General features: G+C 42.9%; 1 protein-coding gene across 4 annotated transcripts in view; it reads left to right on the top strand.

Annotated features, from left to right (window-relative positions):
* LOC144828247 (sulfite oxidase-like) overlaps nt 1-14,552 on the top strand; it is a 393,607-nt gene that overhangs the window by 318,618 nt on the left and 60,437 nt on the right. For all 4 annotated transcript variants that reach the window (XM_078686329.1, XM_078686324.1, XM_078686328.1 and 1 more), the window contains one exon: nt 11,955-12,129. In XM_078686329.1, the coding sequence (XP_078542455.1) occupies nt 11,955-12,129 (175 nt within the window). The remainder of the gene's footprint in view (nt 1-11,954; nt 12,130-14,552) is intronic.

The following is a 14,552-nucleotide window of genomic DNA, read 5'->3' as shown; positions in this document are numbered from 1 at the left end:
GGGACTCAATGCAGGTTAAAACGCTGAAAATGCCACCAAAAGGATCCTAACGGCAGAAACAGCTGATCGGAGCGCAGTCGGCAAAAGTCTCGAAGGGCAACCGATGCGCTCGAGCGGCCGATGCATGTTGAGGGAGGAATGGGCCTTAGGAGACATACGACGTCGCGCCGCCGTTGCCAAGGTACATTCCTCCGCCTTAATTCACGAGCTCGCGCTGGAGGGGTCTAACGGAGCCCGGAGCTAAGAAATGCTTCAAATATCGGCTTACCTTCAAAAAGGCTTCAAGCAGGACGACAATAATATGAGGACATCGGGGTGATTAAATCAATGAGGACAAAGGTAAAATACGCGCCGGGATCACATAACGCCGAAAAGCCCTGATAACCCTAACAAGCACCTAACGGAAATGAAAGGGGGAGAGGGTCATGAGGGATCGACGACCATAAATTGGAAGTCGAGAGTTAAGTTAAAAGGGTTGAAATAAGCTTGTGGAAACAGCGATTACAGCCTAAAGGTGATATATATCATAAATGTATAAATACAATAAAACATCAGTAAGGCATAATAAGATATGCAAGAAAATAATTAACAATAATGGTAGATAAGAAGTTAGCGAGTACTTATCTGTTGTGAGCCGCATTTAAAAGAGGCAGCTCTACTCCTGCTCATGGCTTATATTGTTGGCGTGATGTCATCTGATTCTTTGTTGTTCCTTTATGATGTAAGCGGCTGTTGTGAGTGGCATTAAAGGATTAATGCATAATGTAGCCTCCTTGTCTTGTAATAGACTTTCAAAAGTAATGGGCAAACCTCCAGAAGAGTAGCAACAAGGTACTGTGAGAGTTAAGACACTTCTGGACGAAACAGACAAGTTTTTGTCGCAGTTCCAGTAGCGAGTTGGTTTCCTGATAATTTTTGACAAACTGTTATCCAACAAGGATAAAGTCTGACTGGGCATCTGCTGGCTCTGGAGCTTTCAACTGCCTTTGATATGATTGACTAGAAAATTGTTATTCTCCTATTACTATGACCAGAGAATCTGCATTTCATTAAGTCCACACGGAGGCTAACATTATGCACAATTCTTTTAATGCAACTTTAAGCAGCCATTTTAAAGTTATACATCACAAAAGTAAAGATCTAGAATATAATGCTCATGTGTTACAATGGACACAAGGCTAGATAGATGTGCCTTTTTTAAATGCAATGAAAACAAAGTTCAACTATGAAGAAAAGAAATAAACTTCTTCATTAGAAACTGGTGAATTCCAAAGGAACAACAAAGCATTAATTCGAGACTTGCTTGGAAGGAAGAGGAGGAAGTCTTAAATCTCCAGGTAAGATCCTGCATCTTGTGGAGGAACCATTTAAATTAAATTATCAGAAAAAGGAGAAAATATAAAAAAGATTGCACTAATAAGCCCAATGTAAAAGGGAAAATATTGAGGATATTAAATAGTGCATTAATAAGACATAATACATTGAAATAAATGAGTTGTTCCCTCATTACACATCTTTTTTTTTTTTTTTTTTTAATTCTAATGCTCAAATAAAGGCAATAAAGTAAATTATTAACATTCTAGTTTATGCGTCCACTCCCAGGAGGGAAGGGATGGGATAATGTTAGCTTCTGTGTCTTTAATGAAATCCAGATTCTCAGGTCATGGTAATAGGAGAATCACACAATTTCATTACAAGACCGGAGTCTACCTTATGCATGTTGGTAAAACTACATCAGACATGTGATCAAAAGGTTTGCAGTAGTGTTTCGCAAAGGTATAGGAAATGGACCAGTCGGCCGCCTTAAGAATATCGTCTAACTTACCTCCTTTCCAAAAGGATTGGCTGGCCATAGCACCTCTTAAAGAATATGCTTAAAATCTCTGAAGGTCTATGCCTGCCAGTTGCATAGCCAGTTTAACCCATCTAGGAATAGAGGAAGAGGAGACAGGTTTGAAGGGTTTAACAAAGGAAATAAGAAGCCGGTTTACACTAGTGGTGCGATGTTCATCCTTGATAATTCTCCTTCATACAATCTACCACACACAACTTTTTGCAAGCATTGATTCTTGGGTAAAAAATCATGTCAGACATAGTTTTGGTTCTTTTGATAATTTCAAATCTGACACCGAAGCTTCATAGGATCTATTAGTTATCTCTAATGCTTTAACATCCGAGACTCTCCGACAGGATATTAAGTATAGGAGAAGAGGCTAGTATAATAGAGAGATTTTTATTATCTAGCAGACTGTTCTTTGGCCAGCTAAAAAATAGATCAAGTAATAATTTCACGTCCCATAGTGTTTCATATTTAGGTTTAGGTGGTCTTTTAAGCCTAATGCTTTTCATAATTCTACATATTATTGAGCTTTTCCCTCTAGTTCTTCCATTAAAAGGGAGTGACTGGCAGAAATGGCCGATCTATAGCCGATAATAGATCTATAGTTAAGACCTCTTTCAAATTGTTCAACAAGAAAGTTTGCTACACGTACGATAGGAGTCTCCAAGGAATCCAGGCTCCTTTCCAAGCAGCAACGAACCAATCTTTTCCAGATGCTGTTGTATCTATAGTGTGTACCAGAGGCCCAGGATTCTTGGAGGAGAGAAGAAGCCTGTGCCGAAAGGTCAGAGATTTCATTGGCTCTCCTGACACTTTCCAGGCAAGAAGGTTCAAAGTCCTGCTCTGGAGTAGGGGGTGTTCCAAACTGCCTATGTCTCTTAGGAGGCCTGGTGAAGCTGGGAGTAGAAAGGGAATTTCGGAAGCTAATTCCAAGGTTGTTGGAAACCATGGTTGGGACGGCCAGAAGGGTGTTATTAGGATTATTGCACATTGTTCCATCCTCAATTTCTGTAGGACGCGCTGGATCATTGCAAGGGGGGGAAATGCATATCCCCGAATACCCTGCCAGAGCACCCAGGTCTGGCATCCAGCTGAAGTAGCTGTGTAGTTGGGACGTCAGTCTGCTCGCAAAGAGGTCTACTTCTAAGAGACCCCAAAGGTAATCTAGTCTTCTGAAGACGTTCAGCTTTCAGTCGGTGTGATCTACTAGGAATCTGGAATTCCAATCCGCACAAACATTGTTTTTTTTCCTGGAAGGTATTCTGCTCTTAAAGATATTCAGTGTTCCAGGCAGAACATCCATAGTTTTTTTGCTAGGTTGGAGAGGTCTGGCGACTTAGTGCCCCCATGGCGATTTATGTCGGCTACGGCAGACATGTTGTCCATCTTGAGAATGACTGACCTGCTCTGAAGGGATTGCTTGAAACTCATTAGGGCATATATCCCAGTGGTCAACTCCAGAAAATGTATGTGGTGTGTACTCTCCAAATAGGACCAATAGCCTCCTGTGTTCTGATCCTGAAAGCAAGCACCACAGCAATGAAGGCTGGCATCTGATTGAACGACAAATTCCGGTGAAATGCCAAATATGGCTTTGCCATTCCATTTGTCCAGATTTTCTAACCGCCGGGTCAGTTCTGTCTTGGCTTCTGTGTCTAGACAAATTTTGTCTCCATACAATAGGCCAGATCGACAGTCTCTGCCCTTCAGCCTTTAGAGGGCTCGATAGTGTAAAGGACCCGGGAAAATAACTTGGATGGGGGATAAGAGGAAGCCCAGGAGTCTGGCTAGTTCTCTTAAGGTTAACAAGTCTTGTTTCAGAATGTGTCGTACCTCTCTTCGAATATTGCTTTTGTTTTTCGGGGGAAGTAACAGCATAGACTTCACGGTATCTACCGTGAAGCCCAGGAACTCTAGAAACCTTGAGGGTGTCATGATCGATTTTTATCTGTTTATAATAAAACCTGCACTTTCCATTAAGCTTACGGTAGTATTCAAGTCTTTCAGTATTTGAGAGTGGTCTTGAGACATGAGGAGAATGTTGTCTAGATAAATTATAAGGCGGATTCCTCTTTCTCTCAAGACTGAGGCGATGACCCTCATAACTTTGGTGAAGCACCAGGGGGCAGAGGAGAGACCGAAGGGAAGAGCTTGGAACTGGTATAGGTGATTGTTCTAAGCAAATTGGAGTAAGGACTGGGATTCTGGCGCGATTGCAATTGTAAAGTAGGCGTCCTTTAGGTCTAGTTTCACTAACCAGCATTTTTCTAAAAGCATGTCCCTGTGGAGATAGATACCTCTCATCTTGAAATGTCTGTAGGTGAGAGATGTGTTCAATTCTCTGAGATTTATTACAGATCTCCAATGTCCTTCTTCTCCACCAGGAAAATATTGCTGAGGAAATTCAAGCGTTCCCAGGGGGGCTCTACAATTGCCCCTTTCTCCAACATGGAGTTCACTTCCTCTGCCAAAATAGACTGTTGTTCTTGGGTCAGGTCTAACACGTTGGGTGTTGTTAAGTTGTTAGGGGTTTTCTATGAAATCTGTTTTGAAACCCTGAACAGTTTCTAGAACGCAAGGATCTTGGGTAATTTGTTCCCAGGTGTAGAAGAAATGTTTTAGGCGACCCCCCACTTTCCCTGTTGAAAAGGAAGGATGAGGTGAATTGGTACTTACTTGAAGTTTTGGAAGGCGGTCTGACCTCTGTCTCTGAAGCCTCTTGAATGGAAGGGTCTTTCTCTCTGAGGGTAGAAGGAGAGATTGGTCTGGTAGGGACGGCCGAAACCCCGTTGTCTGAAGAAGGGTCTTTGGTAGGGACGGCCGGAAGAACAACCCCTTCTGCGACCCTGACAAAAACACTAGGATTAAAAAGTCTGCGCATGTTAGATTGCGCCTTATCCAGTGCAGTGACGGTTGCCACGTATTTGCCTAGTCCCTTGATCATGTCTTCCCCGAAAAGAAGTCAATTTGGGTTGACAGAGGGTTTCTTTTCGGCCATATCACAGAGTTTAGGGTCAATTTTGGATAAGACAAGTTTCCTTCTTTCGATATTAATTGCTGCGTTAGCGTTCCCGAGGAGGATTAATGTCCTCTGGCTCCATCCCCTCAATAAGTCGATGTTTGGAGAAGCCGTTAATGTGGCTCTCTTCAATTAGGTCAATCATTCTGCACAAGGGACCTAGCATGTCGAGCATGCGTTCCTGGCAAGTACGTTTTGGGAGAGCGCTCCATCCCCTTCTTAGGGTCTCTGCCAGTTTAAATAAGCACTTAATAAGTTCTGGGTCTAAGTTTGGAGTGAGACAAATTTTATCTTGAACCATGGGTCTTGGGCATTCAGCCTTTAAGATATTTCTTGTGTCTCTCTCAACGGGGTTTCTTAACCACCTCTTGATAAACTTGGCCACGTGGTTCTGAGGCCACCATTGGGAGCTCTTAGGATGTTGTATGTTAGTGGGAAGAACATTTCCCCACCTAAGGTATCAATAATTATTTCCTTAGAGGAAGACGCAAGTTCATCCTCTGAAAGAGCAAAGTTCGTGTCGTTCTCATCTGGATCCAAGTAGAGGAAATATTCATCCATAGACTCAGTTGCTCCTTGATCAATGTCAATTAATTGGGGGTCAGTTAGAGCACTTGGATAAAGTGTGCCGCTTGTTGCATCCGGGTAGATTGAGTCGCTATGGACACCTGCTGTCGTTGGGGCACGTAGGCCTCCCTTAGAGTTTGAGGCGGTTAGTCCTCCTTTAGGGTGTGAAGTGCGTAAGCCTTCCAATAGGTTCGGGGTGCTTGGACCTTCCACTGTGATCAGTGGGCTCTCCCTTTCTAAATTATTGGTTTTCCTTGACCTTTTGCCCCTATATTTATTAAAATCATCAATGAGCCCTCCTTGAAATGCAGTGGGGTTGTTAGCTTCAAGTAGGGGTCTTTGACCCGCAACAATTTGGCTGATGGTTTCTCTCATGCATGAGCGCATCTCTTTTTGTATTCATTTTTTAATAAGCTCCTCATTAGGGTTGGGAGTGGGGCCGGGGCTTGGGAATCATCTGATTCGACGTCAGACATTATAAGTGAGGGATCCCAAAGGGTTAAATCCTTAATAACTGATCCCAAAGGGATACATCCTTAATAAGGTGTTAGCACCTAATTAACTCCCAGGTAAGGGACTTGTAAATATAACAGGAGGAGGGTGGGCGCACACTGCCTCACATCCCCTAGTGCACTTTGGCATTAAAGAAGGGGCCATAGATGCTTGCACAGACCATTTTGTATCCCAGGTCACGCCAGCGCACAATCCTAAAGGATCATTCCCTCATTTCCATACGGGAGTGTCCCTGTAGAAATGAGAAAACACTATGCCTCTGCGCACACACCATTATAGTCGCAGAAGCAAAGAAGCAGTTATGAGGCTCTCTGACTGTACTACAAGAGATAACTCACAGTCAGTGCACCCATGAAAGGCTCCCTTTGAATGTGGAGAAGTGGGTCCATCTATCTGCAGGTGGGTTCAGTACCTCACTGCACACATCTGCAGAGGGAGTGCTGTCCCCTTTTCAAAAGTAGGGTGTGTTGCCCGCCTTCATTGTAAAAGACGGAGTGGCTGATTCAAACAGCCAGGCCATCTGTCACTGATGCAATGCCCTCAGGGCAGGTACAAGTTCGAGCTGCCCTTGGGGCAGTGCATTCCCTGTAGTATGCACTGATCAGGCCTGCACCAGGTGAACCATGTTAAAGATGCGCCTTGGCGCAGATCAGGGCAGCGCTCTACACTTAATATGTACGCTGATGAGCTGCATGTTCCCCTAACTCAAAGTTCTGAGGACACTCCTTGCGGCCCTCTTGTATGTATTCCACTGTTGCAGGAGCTTGTCCTACTCCATACTGATTTTTGTATGTCTTATCTTTTTGGGTTCCTTATTAATAGTGTCACCAAGTCACTGAGCCTTTGGACTTGGGACCTATCTGGTCTGCAGTCTTGGGTGTAGAAAACCTGTCTCTGTGGCACCTCAGGCACTTCATTGGCTTCTAGTTAAGGAATGGAACCATTTCTGTCTGATTCATCGTGAATTATATCCGCCTATCCTGGTCTTTTCAAACCCAGCATCTTACTATGCTGCTGCCAGGGCACTTATATCAGAAAACCAATTTCTACTGACAGTAACCTGTGTTAACTGATCTGCATGTAGAGATCACTCCTCCACAGTGTGAACTAAGCGCTTCTCCAGGTACAGGAGGCATGGTGGTAGGCTTGGGGTTTCCATGGTCCCTACCCCTCCCCTGCTTTTGAGACTCTTTAGCTCACAGTAGGGGATACAAAGGGGTCATGCAGAAAGAGCAAATGTGTTTCCGGCTGCCCACCTCACGCAAGATTTGAAGGGCACCGGAAATAGGTAGTGCAATATGTGTCACCACTGGCCCTCTTGACGCAGGAGCTTTTAGAGTGGTGCCATCTTTTGCTCGCCCTCTTTGCTCCCATGACCACAGGACCAGGCACAGCTAGGAATGGCGCCTACTCATTATTTCACCCAGCAGTTTAGAGCCTGGTGCTGTAGCTCCCGGTCTCACGGCATGGGGTACCTCCTTGTTACTTGCTGGTAGGTTTTCAGTTGGGCAGAGGTCGCTGGCAGACCCTTAGGATGCAGGTCTATATATAATCATTATTAGCTACTTTATTAAAAGCATTCCAAATTAAATGCTCAACAAAGTAAAAAAATCATAAAAAGAAATACATTTCTTAAATATACATCACTGTAGTAAATAAAAGACTGTCTCTTATCATGACTCAGTGTAGCATCTGAATAAATATCATACGATGTGTTCATTGTATCAAGGACTTTGGCCATAAATCTGACAACTGTGGCTGTTAACCTGCCATCCGTCGCATCTGGGCCAGTCCTTATATGCAATTTGTGAAAAGATGGTCCGAGGAGTTTCTTTCTCTCTCAAATAAAAGCTGAGCACACACATAGGACATGCCCAAGTGACTCATTGAAGCAGAGACAAAAGCAGCAGCCTGAGTTGAGACTTTGTATTTCCATTTTTGGACTATTTCACTTGCACCAAAGAGTCCAGGGTGCAGTCTTAAGAATTGACGTTTAGTTTCCCATGATAAAGCCAGCTTTAAGTACCCCTGTGGTGCCAGTTTTTTAGGTCTCGCCTAGGCATCGCGTGTGCGGTCTCTTCGAAACATGCTGTATCTACTCATATTTTTATTTACACTCTTATGCGTTTTTGCCCATGCAACAACAGCTTTTTCAAACCTGGCCTGTGGTCTCAGAACCAAGTCCTTATCTGGCAGAGGACCACTTATTGTACATTTCTCAATTACTGCTAGTCCTTGGACTGAGTATGTCCTGGACCACTGCGGTAGGGGGCTTGTAATAATTGTAGAGCTTTACAATCCCTAGTTTTAATTGCTTTGTTTCCATGCCACACTCCGTTGATTTTTTACCTTTCCGATTTCTTGATTTAAAATAGTTGCCCACCATGTTACATGAGTAATTATAAAATGTCGGATGTGTCAGTATGCATACATGTACATGTGTTCACTACCCCTGTTCGCCACCCCCACCCCTTTCTTAAAGCGAATTGGTCTCCCTTAACACACATTCTCTTTCTCTCACACACTCTCTTGTACTCTCTCTCACATCACTCTCTCTCACACAGTAATCCAGCATTTCTCATATTGGTTCACTATCTACACCGTTTTGTTACCATAACATTAAAAAAAATCTGGACCTCAAATAAACACCCTCCTGCTCTTCTGTTAGTATCTTCCGCATACACAAGCGCAACCTCATTATGCGTCTATACCCTTCTCTTCCCCTTCTTTCTTTCTTTCTCACACACTGCTTACACTACACTGTCTGGAGTTCATTCACCACTCATGCACAAACTACCTATCCCTCTCAATCTACCTTTCTGTCTATTTTATACATCTCTCAGCACTATGTATTCACCATGCCACTTAATTCCACTACCGAAATACATTCCATTCCACACAATTCCACCCCACACAATTCCACAACTAACAATTCCAATTGAAACCATATAATTCCGCTGCAAACAACGTACATCCACTCCACTACAAACAAATAAAAGTAAAAAACATTGTCATTTACAATGCCAATAGCTCTAACTTTCACAAATGCGAGACTGATTGCTTGGCAAATGCTTGTTGTCGGTAGTGACTATAACCAAAATGTGTTGCTGGGATGTGAGTGGTTTCGCTGATGTCATCCAGATAGAACCCAATTAAAAATGGACCGAAATACAATAAAACACATTATCCAATCAGAAGTTGTAAACTGATGCAGATAATTAGACGAATTTAGGAAGCTGGAACTGTTATGGGGATGTGAATCATTTTTTGTGATATTGGATGGATGTCCATGATAATTGCTCATCACTGTTATAGATGTGAAATACTTGATTACAGTGTTTTTTGTATGGTGTTATGCTTTGTGTGATAGTAAACATGACCTGTATGCACCCAAACCTAAGAGAGCTTCCAGTCATCCCATTGGGTAGGTTGAATTTGGGGAACAATCCTACATTGGGAGCCTCCTGGGAATATTAGCCTCACTCACATCTATTTTTGTTTCATATTTCTTTAGTCCCTATTCATCAGGACAGTACATTAGACATTGTCGAGGATTACATCGTAGATTATATCTCCACTTATGTTGGACAATAAAAATTGCAAATCATAATCTATCTACGTATCATCTGTACTAGCAAAAGCACCAACCAACTTGATATTATATATAGCATATCAACAATTTTCCAATCTGTTTGAGCAATTTTCATGTAAATAAAGAAAAAGCATACAACTGTAAGAAACCTCCAATAATAAAAAAAGTTATTGAAAGACAAGCTGCAGGAGATTATTTCTTTTTTTTTTACAATATATGGGACCCAACAATATACTAATGCTTTATATCAACAAAGTAAGTCTCAAGCTCACTTGGGAATTATTCCATAATCATTACCTTACCCGCAAGCATATTTTTCTGCTAATTTCAGTATACTTCAACCTGCTTTCTGGCTCCTTCAGTATTTGTACTTCAGGGGGTTCATGACATCAGACTTAGCATCCAGTCTGGCTAGGCGTACAGTCCAATCCTCATAATGAATGGGCTTACCAATCATCCTTTGCTGTGTGACTGATGCTGCAGCTTCTGGCCTTGACAATTTTCGTTCACCTTGCAACCATGTCTCCAAACCGGAAGCAACTTTTGCTTTCCATTTCTGCCACCACAAACAAGACAGAAATAGTCATCTATGGCAAAGACACTAAACTCGGAGCCTCCACCTGGTGGCCTGCTGATCTCAAAGTCGAATTCTCCCTTCAACACATGCAAAGAACCTCGGATTAGTAATCTCTCAACTCACCATGACAGGTCAAGTGAATGCAGTCTGTCTCCTGCTTGAACACACTCAAGATGGTTAAGAAGCTCTTAAAATGGCTGGCCACCAACATTCGCAGGACCATTATCTAAGCCCTCCTCACCAGCAGTCCGGACTACAGCAATGCACTCTATGCTGGAATCAATGCTCGACTGACCAGAAGGCTTCAGACCATACAAAACTCTGTGGCCAGGCTCACCCTCAACCTTCCTCCCAGCACACACTCCACCCGGCACCTCAAAGAGCTATATTTACTCACAGTCTATAAACTAGCACTCTTCAAACTTCTCATGAACACATACAAGTATTTTCACATTAGCCCCACTTATCTCAAAAACCTTAGTGAGATAAGTCGGTGTACATAATTAAACTGTGTGCATTAAAAAGTTGATTCCTACTTATGTTCTTCACATACTGTAACATAAAATCCATTCCCCATAAATCAAATCTATTTGTAAGTTAATTTCCTATTGTAGCTTTGTCTTTTTAATATCTTTGAAAAAGACCGACTCACACCTACCAGCTATGAAATCCCTTTTTGTATCCACAGAGTACCTCAAGGTTTGACCAATTAAAAAAGAGTTTTTGATAAAAATGTGTTTTGCTTGACCTTCAGGAAAGGTGTGCATTGTAAATATTTATCCCAAGCCCTTTCTAATACGTTCACTTATCTCTTTCACCTGCTGTGAAACAAGTTTTGCATAATGTTTTTCCCTTTCACAAAACACAATGTACTTCTGCAGAAAATGCATAATTAACTGTGTAAGTCTTGTTTATTATCTGAATTAACTAGACAAATAAGCGCTTAACAGTCTTTAGTAATAGTGCACCACACCCCAGACACTATGAAAATTCAACACTCTCGCTAACTTCATTCCTTAAGGGCTCTTGCATGAGGATGGATAAAAGTAACACTTAAGATTTCACATTTCATCAAAATGAAGGCCAACAACTTTGAAGCCAGTCTTGTGGAGGTTTTGTATTGCAGTTTTCCATACGTTATATCTGTACTGTAGCTGACTGATTATTTGTATGTATTGATTCCATCGCCTACAGGTGAGTTTGGCACCCTACTACTGAGTCAGACTGCTCCTACAAAGACGTTTGATGGCAGGCCTGAGTCTGCTAGACTCGTCACTCCTTGGCTGACTCACTCCAATACCTATCTCGTAGGGCTAGAGAAGTCACTTGTGAGGCCAGTGCTTTTGAAAGGCTGGTGGGGCTGGAGTTGAATCAGTCACCTAATGTGGAACAAAGTCTGTATCCCTTCTAACTGCCTTCTCATATGCTATGGCCTGGAGGATAGCTCTGGATCCCCACATAGGTCTATTCGACTCTCAATCTACAGGAATTCGCCAAAAAGGTCCGAGTGTTGGCCCTATTCCATAGACCTTAGGCGGTCATTGGGGGTCTAGAACTGCAACCAGAGGGCCCACTACTCGAACGTTAACCAAACAACTTGCACAAACTGTACCCTGCACTCCCCACACCAGTAAGGTCTGCTGAGTGCGAGCTCTTTGATTGTGCTTTCTGACTTCAACAGTTTTGTTAACACCATAGATAATGCGGACGCCCAATTTGTATGATTTCTTTGGACCTAGTGCATGTATTCTACCATAAGAGTGCACCTATCGGTAGTTATCTGTTTTAATCTGATCCACAGGCACAATCGGGGTGATTATTTTTTTCCCTTTATTTTCCATTGCAGGTCATTGACTCCTGCCACAGTTGACGTATCCTGCATTTCTGCAACTTGGGGGTCACATGCCCACCGCCAGCAAAGTAGTGAAGCCCGGAGCAGCTCTAGAGGGCAGAGATGGAAGGTTGTGGGAGCACTGCTGGGCCTGGGGGCAGTGGTGGCGTATGGAGTCCACCGGAGGCGGGTAAGGAATGTAGACGAATGGAATCTGAAATGACACAGATATTCACCCAAATAATATTTCCCAAAATAATCAACTCCGACTGTTTGGTTTATAATTTCCCTGTATCCCTCTCCTATTAATCGCTCTCTCCTCAAAAAAGAGATTTCTCCAAACCCATTGTCTTTGGTATTTTCAAGGGTGCTATGAGTTTTTTTGTATTCAGGTTAATTAATCACTTTGAGTTTAATTATGGTCATTATGGTCATTAACCCAGATTACAATTTTTAAATTACTTTTGCAAATAATATGGTTTCTTTTTGAGGGGTTTTGGAAATCCCTGGTAAATATCACATTTTTTCTATTCCATTTAATACTACCCCTTCCCTACAATATACGATCTACTTAACAATAACTCATATTCCTTATATTTTTTCCTTACCAGCACCCTTCACGTTTTCTTTTGTCGTCTCGTTTTTTATCCAGCGAATTTTAAAACTGATAAAAGACATGCCATCCTTTTCAAGTGGTGTTAAGTTTTTGAAACCGTGGTTATCCTTGATTAATGCAGAGTTTACATTTGTGTTTCACCGTGAAGGTTCTTGCGTATTTTCACTTCAGAGGGCTTCTCTAGTGAGGTCCATGTATTAATGGTTGGCAGTTACATTTTATGAATACCACATAACGAGATAGGAGTAAGGTTGCTGTGCCAGGATTCTGTAACACTGCAGCTGAAAATCAGAAGGACCTTTAACGGGATCACAGAATGGCATGTATAAATTGTCCTGGAATCTGTTGAGCAATGTCATCCATCTAGCTCCTTGACTCTTTAGTTGTTGTGTTAAGGAGAGGTACCCTAATACCAGTCACCACAAGTAATCCATTTCAGTGATAAAAAGTCATGAAGAAATCTGTCTTTCTTCATGGATACTTCTAGCCACAGATTCGCAGCAGTGCTTCTGTGCAGTGCTAGGTGGTGCTCTGTGGCTTTGTAGTGGCTTAGTACTGTCCTGCATACGATGGAGCTGAAGGGTATTGAAGCGTCCCTCCTGCGTGCTGATGTCAGTTCTTTTTTTTTCTCGCCTTCTGATGCGAATCTCTGCTCTACATTTTAGAGATCTTTAAAATATTCCCCAGGCTTCAGACGGGATCTGAAAATTTCTCTGCAATACTACTGCGTGCTGCTAAGGGGTACTATGTAGCTTCATGCTGGCTCCATACCGCCCCCAAAAATGACAGAGCGAAACTACGTATAAGCATCACTCCTGCACACTGACATCTGTTCCTTTCTTTCCTTGCCTTCTGATGTGGATTAGGGAGTTCCGTTCCCAATTTCATCGGCAGACGACTCCTATAACAGAAAACTCCAGTGTTCTACGGCATGACGCCCCCTCCTGAACACGCGGAATTGCTTGTTCGCAATGCTTTTTTACTGTTTGCAATAGCTGTTTGCGTGCTCGGGGGGGGGGGGGGGGGGGGGGGAAATATCTCGTGAACACGCATTTGAGAACGCGAACAAGCACACAATTTCGCGAAGTTGCGGAACGTAGAATTTTGGGCAATTTTGCATTCTCCGCGGAACGCGAAATTACTCAAATTCCGCAAACGGAACGAAATTTACCGCCCAAGCCTAGCAGAAATGTGTCACTCTCTGGTCTCTCTGGGTGCCTTTGGGTCCAAAAGCTCCGCAAGGGCTGTGAGTCAGATTACTGCTTGCCGATCCGCACGGTCTGACTCTTCTGGTACCCGTTCCTGGTTCCGTACCGGCACTGGTACAGACTCACTCCAGTTCCACGACCCACAGCAGTCTCTCCCTCTGCAACACTGGTACAGGTGCAGCTGAAGGAGGATCTGGTTCTAGTTCTAATGTCTAACCCTGAACCGGCTTCAGCTCAATCTCGACCAAAGTTGCACTACTAAATTATGGAAGGGAAAGACACAGACCCTGATTGAAACGCTGTGTGTTGGTGGTGCTCGCTCGAGCTCTACTTAATCTTTTTACTTATTAGTGTTGTATTGCTGCTAAAAATACTACTGCTGCCATAAGTTACAGGCTTTTAAAATTTACAGGTTGAAATCGAGTGGGACTTGTACTCGCATCTGTTTTTAAATAAATACCTTCTAACTCCTGGAGAATTCACGTCCTCTTACTTGCACCATAATAATTAGCCCAAACGCACTCCGCTGCTTTAGCGGGACTCGGGGAATACTATTTACCCCGGCGCCATCTTTGTCAGCACTCTAGTGGTTGGCTGCCTACAACTGCCTGTCTATTTAGGGAGGGCAGTGCCGGCGCGCTTTTCATTTTGGAAAGACACAGACCCTGATTGAAACGCTGTGTGTTGGTGGTGCTCGCTCGAGCTCTACTTAATCTTTTTACTTATTAGTGTTGTATTGCTGCTAAAAATACTACTGCTGCCATAAGTTACAGGCTTTTAAAATTTACA

This window comes from Lissotriton helveticus, chromosome 1_1, assembly GCF_964261635.1.
Source record: "Lissotriton helveticus chromosome 1_1, aLisHel1.1, whole genome shotgun sequence".
Taxonomy (NCBI): Eukaryota; Metazoa; Chordata; class Amphibia; order Caudata; family Salamandridae; genus Lissotriton; species Lissotriton helveticus.
This window is presented reverse-complemented; position numbering and strand designations above follow the sequence as displayed.